This window comes from Physeter macrocephalus, chromosome 10 (genome assembly GCF_002837175.3).
Source record: "Physeter macrocephalus isolate SW-GA chromosome 10, ASM283717v5, whole genome shotgun sequence".
NCBI lineage: Eukaryota > Metazoa > Chordata > Mammalia > Artiodactyla > Physeteridae > Physeter > Physeter macrocephalus.
Window position 1 is genome coordinate 1,320,997 of NC_041223.1, and position 8,386 is coordinate 1,329,382.

Sequence of the window (8,386 nt, forward strand, 5' to 3'; positions counted from 1 at the left end):
GGGACGTCCCTCAGGCGCGCGGGCACGAGGCTCAGGGGTTTGGGCGCCCATCAAGGGCGGGCGGGGGGGGGGGGGGTCCTTGCAAACAATGGACTGGCCTGGGCCCTTCAGAAAGGGGTAATGATTAAAGATTGAAAGGGCAGATTCTACACACTGTTGAGCCTGCACTTAATTTGCTCATTGAAACCACAAAACTGGACTCTTTCTGAAGTTCAAGACTGGGTTCTGGAACGGAGGAAGGGCCACCGCGGCCCCAAGCCAACCTGGCAACAGCTGAAACGAGCCACTGGGTCGGCGTTCACCCCCCTCCCCGGCATCAGCAGAGCCCCAGGGTGGGGGGAGCTACAGAGCCCCGGCCTCCAGCTGGCGGGCCGCGGGCTCCCCCTCGGCTCCCGGGGTGACCCCCTGGGCCTCCGAGACGCCTGGCTGCCAGGACTTCTGCTTAAAACTGCAACAGGTCACTTGTCTCTTGGGACCCAATGGGGGACCAGAATCGAAAAAAAAAAGCGTAGGATGAGTGAGAACGTCTGTCCAGGTCCAAGAATCACAGGCAGTGTCAGACAAGCAGCAGACAGCAGCCCTAAGCCCCAGCAAAGGAGAGCAAGGGTGGGGGCGACTGCCTGGACTGGAAGCGTCCAAGGGCCCCCCGGGGGCTGCAGGGCAGGCCTGCGCGGGGTTGAGGAAACCCCGACAGAAGCTGCAGCCCAGCAGGCGCCGGTTTCCTGCGGGCGGACCCGTGCGCTTGGGCCTCTGTTCAGGGTGGACCCGTCGCTCGCCTCGGCTGGCTGTAGGGCTTGGAAGCCGCACGGCGCTCTTGGGTTTCTCATCTGCAAGTGAGAATGAGGGCGGCCTCACCCCCATCCCCGGCCTGGTTGGGAGAAAAGAAGGAGCCACGGGGACCTTGAGGCAGGATGGTGATGGGGGCCGCTCACCCCCTGACCCGCTCAGGTGGAAGCCCCGCCCCCTACCTGCAGACACACAGCAGCGTGGCGAATGCTGCACACACTGTTTCCACGACCAGAGCCCTCTGAGTCTGAACCCCATCGGAGGGCAGCAAGGACCCACATCCTGCCGGGAAATGTCATCATCACCCCCACAAGGTCAGCAAAGTGGGCGGCCGCGTATTTTTACCACTGTTTGCAGTCTGGACACGTTCGGGGCAACACGAAGTGCCCTTAGCTTCCGAGACCCCACACAGAGGTCTTCAAAATAAAACTCAACTCTTCCAGGAGTGACTTCTCACAGCACAATCAGCAAGAGTCCTTTCACAATTACAGGGATCTAGCCTGGAACCAAGTTCGGCTGAATCGTGCAGAATGGCTATTATGACGAGTGCTCGGGACCCAGAAACTGGTAAGACAGATGCAGTCCTTTCCCGAGGCCCACAGTCGAGGTCAGCGGCCAGGACTTCCGCGTCCCAGCTGCGCTGCAACTACAAGGGGGCGTGAAGACCACCGTCTACGATGCTCCAGAACCTACTCTCAAACTTGTTCCATGTTTCAAATATGCTACAAGTTTGGTAACAGAATAACAGAATCATAAACTAGCAGAGATGGGCGAGGTCTCTGCAAACCATCAAGTCTGCACATGGCCCCTGGGCTGCTGACAGCGTTTGGGTTCCGGGAAGAGACACACACATCTGGTAATGCAGCTGAAACACTGTTTCAACCATTGAAATAACTGGTTTGGAAACAGGAATTATTGAACTGCTAATAAACCGGGCTGAATGCTTGGTCGGGGTCATGCCGTGGAGTTCCCGAGTTATCCCAAGGGTGCCCAGCTTGCTGTTCCGCATCAGGAGGCGCCCCTGGAGAAGGGCACGCCCTACCCCGCGCCGTCCCGACGGAACAGTAAGAGGCACCACTCAGCTCCCACCTTTCCCACCCGGCTTCCCCTTGACCGCTTACGACGGTCTGTGAGTGCTTCCACGGACGGGTGACCTACAGTCATACGGGACATCAGACTCCCCTCCACCCTCAGACTGCAAGGACAGTCTCTACATCTTAAGACCCAACAGACGCCGTCGAGAGTGGACACGCGTGGGAGCGAAATAAGGAGAAAGGCTCTTACTGTGCCGTTTCCTCGTGTTAGTTTCGCCTTCTTCTCTGGTCGCGCCCAGGCAGCCCATCAACTCTTGCAGGGAAAGGGACTTGTCGTTACTCACGTCACAGTACTCAACAAACTTCTTCACGCATTTTTTGGGTTTGGACTTCTTCCGAAGGAATCTCTTGAAGGGCTTGATTTCCTTTTTGCCGATGTCCCCGCTGGAGTTTTTATCCAGCAGTTTGAAATACCAGTGGACCACTCTCTCCTCCAGCGTGTGGCTGGGGTCAGGTTCCGAGAGCCTGGAAGACACGCGGGCGGTCAGGGCCCCCCGGCAGCCTGGCTGCCTCCCCACCCGGCCCTGGTCCCTCCAGCGAGGGCCCCCGTGCTCTGACTTTCCTGGAAGGAGGGCCTAAGGCTGCGTGGCTTTGCCATTCGATAAGATGATTTTTTAAAATAACTTAGAAATAGAAATTTGGCAAAAAATTTTCAAGTTGGTTTCCAGATGGCAAATGGCACAGTGAACTTGTGCAGGCCAGCCACACGCTGGGCGTTGGCAAGTCGTGACGACGAAGCCCCGTGGGGATGGCCCATCGGCTCACACGTCGCACCCCTACTCGATCTGGGACCCAGAGGTTCTCCGCTCCTTTAATTGTGGCTCATGGCAGGTTGTGTACGCCACGGGTAAACTAAAAGGTGCAGAACAACATATATCTTAAAGTGGTAACCAGACATCTTTCCCTGGATTAAAAAAAAAAAAAAAAAAAAAAAAAAGGTTGAGACTTTAAGATATAAGTAAAAAACTCTTCCAGAAGGCCTGGCCTTGAGGCTGATCTTGGAGACCACCCCAGATGTTACACTGGGCCTTCTCACCACGTGGAAAGTGCAGCAGGTGCTCACATAATCCCTGGCCCTTCCTTCCTTGTCTGGCTGTTGGTCTCTGTGCTTCCATGGGTGCAAAGAGTGAGTCAGACACCAAAAGCTCCCAGGTATTAAGGCTTTCTGATGCTATTAGTTATTTCCCAAACTTTCAGAGGACCTTCTAGGATGGAAATTCATTTACTGCTTTCAATTTTAGTTTTACAGAGAAGATCTATCTTTCCCAGAATATAAGAGGTCAATTTGAAAACTGGGTGATTTTTTTTGTTTGTTTCATCATTTAATTTACTACTGGATTCATTAGCACTGCCTTTTTTTCTTCTGCAGTCTTACTCTTAAACAGAGACAGAGAGAGGCAGGCTTTGAGCTGAAGAAGACCAGGAAGCTTTAGATCATCTAGAATAGATGAAATAATCAAGGTTTGGGGCAGGAAGGGAAGAAGGCCAGTGCTCTAAGGAAATACAGACAGTGAGATTCCCAATCAGAAAATGTGCTTTAAAATAAGAGAGATTAATTATTAATCATTAACGGGGGAGATCCAACGCTTGAAACACTATATCCATCAAACACTGCAAACTACCCTCCTAGGGACGTCGCCCACAGAGAGGAACAGCTTTGGGGAAATAACAGTCTCTCCGGAAGCAAAGCTCAAAGCCTCAGCCCCAGAACTGCAGAATTTCCAGCAGGCACACAGAGCAAGTTTCAGAAGTCAGATTGTGAACATTTTGTTAATGTAATTAATGCCACTGAATTGCAGCCTTGAAAATGGTTATGATGGTAAATTTTATGTCATATATACTTTACTGTAAAGAAATCCTATTCTGAGAATTTTAATTTGAACATTTTAATTCAAAGTATTTAAAATCCAGTCAATAGCTCTAAAATGCGATTCCAAAGCGGGAAGCCCTCTGGACCAGGGTCCTCCCCTCCTCTCCCCTCCCCCTGCCCCCGCCCCCGGCCCTGCCTGATGGAACCTGGGAAAATCCCAAGGTCTGGGCCTTGTCCCTGATGGCAACATCCTCCCAGGGTTGACCGCATTACAAGAGAACCTGCTAAACAGATGTCCTCCAGACAAAGGAAGTGACCTCAGGTTGGGGGCGGGGACTTCTTTCCTGCAGGCCCTGCCGTGTCCGCTAGGCTGATCAGGCCTCGGATGCCAGCGTCTGGACCCCGCCCTCCAGCTTCTGAGAGTTCCCTGAATGCCGGGCTTCTTCCCAGCCCCCCGCTCTGCGGTCGAGCGCACGCACCTGCCCGGGGAGGAGGGGTCGGAGACGGCGTGGACCATGTCTGTGGACAGCGCGTCCAGCACACTCGTCAGAAACTCGTTCTTTTTGGCACCAGGACAGCCTGAAAAAGACCAAGTATGGACGTCTTTTCATATTTCCCAGAACTCAAAGAGTACAAAAGATTTTTCTCTGTAATGGGAAGGAAGTCTTGTGCAGGATTCAGAAACCAGTGTGCCACTGCTGAGAAAACCATAATTCAAAAAGAGACACGCACCGCGAAGTTCACTGCAGCACCGTTCACAGGAGCCAGGACACGGAGGCAACCTAGATGTCCACTGACAGACGAGGGGATAAAGAAGATGTGGTGCGTACATACAATGAATATACTCGGCCATAAAGAGGAACGAGCTCATGCCATCTGCAGCAACACGGAGGGACCCAGAGGTGGTCTTACTAAGTGAAGTCAGACAGAGGAAGACAAGTATCATCAGTGATATCACTTACATGCGGAATCTAAAATATGACACAAATGAACTTATCTACGAAAGAGAAACAGACTCACAGACATAGAGAACAGACTCAGGATTACCAAAGGGGGAAAGGTGGGGTGGGGGGAATAAATTAAGAGTTCGGGATTAACACATACACGCTACTAAACATAAAATAGATAATCGACAAGGATCTACTGTAGAGCACAGGGAACCCTACTCAATATGCTGTGATAACCTATATGAGGAAAGAATCTTTAAAAGAACAGGTATATGTATGTGTATAACCGAACCACTTTGCCGTACACCTGAAACTAACGCAACATTGTAAATCAACTATACTCCAATATAAAATAAAAATTAAAAAAAAAATCAGCGTGTCGGGCGCGCTCTATCAATGAGCGCATTTGAACACTTGTAAGCACGCTGCAATCCATATATGTTGATTTTAAAACAGTTTCTGTAAATTACAATCTCTAAGATTTATTGAATTACTGCTATGTGAGACTAAGAGATGCCCAGCCATTAGCATCTCATTGGTCTCCAAGCTGCAAGCCCAGTAGGTAGCACCACTGCCCCACATTATGTAGGAGGCCCCGGGTGCTGGGAGACACCCCAAGCTCACATGGCCGGGGAAGACACGGCCCCAGAGTCCTGTCAAGGGAGCCTGAGTCCGAAGGCAGCAGAGGGCCTTCGAGTAATCCTGTGATTGAGTTTACTTGAAGCTTAACATTCTACAGTATACTTTACCTTGACAAGTTAACTGTCCCTAAACGCCCCTGCACCCTCCTCGCCGTTTCGGGATAAAGAGATGCAGCTTGGCATGTCTTTCCTGGAGTCTGGGAAGCAGGCGGAACACTCCACATGGATCCGAGGGTGGTGCCGTGTTATGACGGCCAGGTCGTTCAAAGACCAGCGTGTTTATACAGTTAGAGAACTCTGGGTTTCATAAATTTCCTTTTGACACAAGTTTTCGTTATTATTATTCAAGCACACGTTAATTGCCTAGAGCAGGAATCCATGTCCGCCACTTTCCACTTCGTTAAATACACATATCAGAAAACAGATGCGAATCCCTAAGGGTCGGGGAAGGGTGAAAATAGAGCTGTGTTATTCCCCTTTTCCCTCTGAATGCAACTGGAAAGGTAGATTATAATCTATAGGGAAACCCCCAGGACCATTGCAAGAATGTTACTTTTCAAGAAAAAAATAATTATCTCATTAACTATTCCCTGGGGAGGCAATGGCAGGCTTGAGGCTGCAGGCGTGTCTGGGACCGTTGGGGACCTCGGGGACTTCCTGCAGCCCCGTCAGCGCCAGCTCTGAGACAGGGCAGCGCCCTTTGCCCTTTGTCACAGTAATGAACGCTCCTGAGAGCAGCTCGCCTGACCACCAAGAGGAACAGAGAACGGCAAGCAGGCAGGCAGGGATGTGTCAGGGGGTGTGCATAACCCGCCCCGGTCCCAGCTGCCCCCGTGAAGTCCCACACCCCGGCTGGCATCAAGACACCCCGGGAGGGATGTGGTGCAGGTAGAAAACACGCAGGCGTCTGGGGAAAAGGCTGAGCTCCTGAGAAAGCGCTCGGGGCTGAACAGCTGTAAGAAAGCATTACACTTGTGCTCTGGGCGGCAAGTATGACTTCAGCGGGGGCGCACCCCGGTTATTTTTTGCTGTTCGTTTTATCATATCCCCCCAAAGGAGGTAAAGCAACACAAGATTTTAAATTAGAAAGTGATATATATGCATCAGGAAACACAAGACTAACAGCACCTAAAAGCCTTAGAAGGCTTTAACACAACAAGCAGTTGAGTTTAATCTACTTCTAACCCAAGAAATAGTAAATCAATCCTGCTATAGCATGTTTTTAAAGTGGTATAAATTACAGACTGCGAAGTGCACAGATCTTTCTGCTAAGGATTATATTTCGCAGTTGAGAGCTACTTTAGCCCCACAAAAGAATACCTTCCATATTTATTTGCAAAGACACTGAACTTCACTTTAGTAAAGAAAAGGGAAACCCGGTTTAGGCTCCGAGAGACAGAGCTGCTGCATCCTGAGACCAGCCTCCAGGTGATTTCCGCCCCGTGCTTTGGGCACACACAAAGTCGACCTGCTGATGGGAAAGCCCGCTCGGAGTGAGCACTTGTTGGGACCCAGGCGGAGGTCTGGGGTCCGGGCGTGAGCGAGCTTCCCAGACCCGTCAGATCACGGTTCTCGGGGCCGAGGTCCTCGCCTCGCTTGACGGCGAGACACAGATGGAGGGCGACCTCGCAGTGTGAGAAGTGTGGGTCCTGATTTTCAGGACAACCACTCATGAAATAGCAACAGCAGCGCCATTTCCAAATAAGCGCGTGGATAAGCAGGGACGGGGTAGCACCCACAGCGATGCGCGCTCCGGGAAGACAGTCCCTGCGTGTCCGGGGTCGGGCGGGGTCGAAGGCCGACCAGACTGAGGACACGGAGGTGAAAGGACCTCGGCCTTCGCTTTACTATCTGTACTTCAGCTCACGTGCCTTTACTCAAGTATCCTGAGAGGACGCTTCCTCGTGGGGACACGAGAGCCCCAGGCGCGCTCATCCTGGTACGGTGTTCATAAAAACGAGAAGAAATCAGAATGAAAGATTAGCACATTATTAAGAAGTGAATTTTCATTATATGAGAAGTGACATAAGTACCATGAAATCAAAATTTCACCACCGTGAAATGGACCAGGCCTCGAAAAGGAGCGACGGGGCTGGCGGCGAAAGGGACGCACCCCCCAGACCGCCGGGCTCCCTGCAAAGCACAGAGCAGCACTCAGCTCCTCCACAGTCGCTCCCTCGGGCCACGGTGACGACCGCGGAGATCTGGGTCCTGCCCGCAGACCATGCTTGTGGCCACGCAGCCTCCCGTGTCCTGGGCTCAGCTCATCGAGTTGTCCCCCCGGGGACGTCGGGTGCCCAGGGGCCTCCCACCTCCTCCCAGCAGCTCACCTCCCCTTCCGCCTGCACGGCCTCCATGCGGCCAGAAGCGCCCATCAATCTCGTGTCCTTGAAACCACAGCCTGCAGGCTCCGTGACAGGACACCTAGTCACTGTTTATTTGTGTCCACCCACAAGCTTGTTCCCTGCTGCACGTGGAGCAGTGCTCAGAAGGCTTGGGTCAGGGGAGGCCCAGGGCAGGGACGGCCCCATGCCAGGAACTTCCATGGAGAACGGACAGCCAGTTAAAGAAACACTTGTAGAGAGAGGAAACCAGACTGTCCTTTTCAAAGCTAGAAGCAGAATGACTACGGCCATTTATTTACAAATCTGAGGCAAAATAAAACAGCCAGCTTGTGCTGAAGATGCTGAGCTGATTCCATTTGTCTGTGGACTCCAAGGAAAATACTCGGCATCCCGTTGCATTTCTGTGCAGACGCTTGGGTTCCGATCCTGGTTTGTCCCCCAGTAAGCTGGCGGCCCCATCGCAGGGCAGCCCCTCCCCCGCGCCCGTCCCCATCCTCAACCCCGGCTGCTTGTTAGCAATGAGCCGACCGGCTGCTGGTTTCCGAGATGCCAGGCGCCACTCGGCCCCAGGGAAACTGGTTCATATGTGATGCCTTAAAAAATTATTTTACTTGATATCTCTTAAAATGAATGTGTTCTACACTGTCTACAAAACATCGTTATTTTATTTTGTATTTTATTTTTATTTATTTATTTTTTTTTTTTTGCGGTACGCGGGCCTCCCTCTGCTGTGGCCTCTCCCGTTGCGGAGCACAGGCTCCGA

The 8,386-nt window shown here is 52.0% G+C and overlaps 1 protein-coding gene across 2 annotated transcripts in view; it reads right to left on the reverse strand.

The window, feature by feature from the left end:
• SMOC2 (SPARC related modular calcium binding 2) overlaps positions 1-8,386 on the reverse strand; it is a 156,899-nt gene that overhangs the window by 8,445 nt on the left and 140,068 nt on the right. For both annotated transcript variants that reach the window (XM_028494756.2, XM_024122642.3), the window contains exons 10-11: positions 4,170-4,269; positions 2,071-2,345 (exon numbers count right to left, since the gene is read on the reverse strand). In XM_028494756.2, the coding sequence (XP_028350557.1) occupies positions 2,071-2,345; positions 4,170-4,269 (375 nt within the window). The remainder of the gene's footprint in view (positions 1-2,070; positions 2,346-4,169; positions 4,270-8,386) is intronic.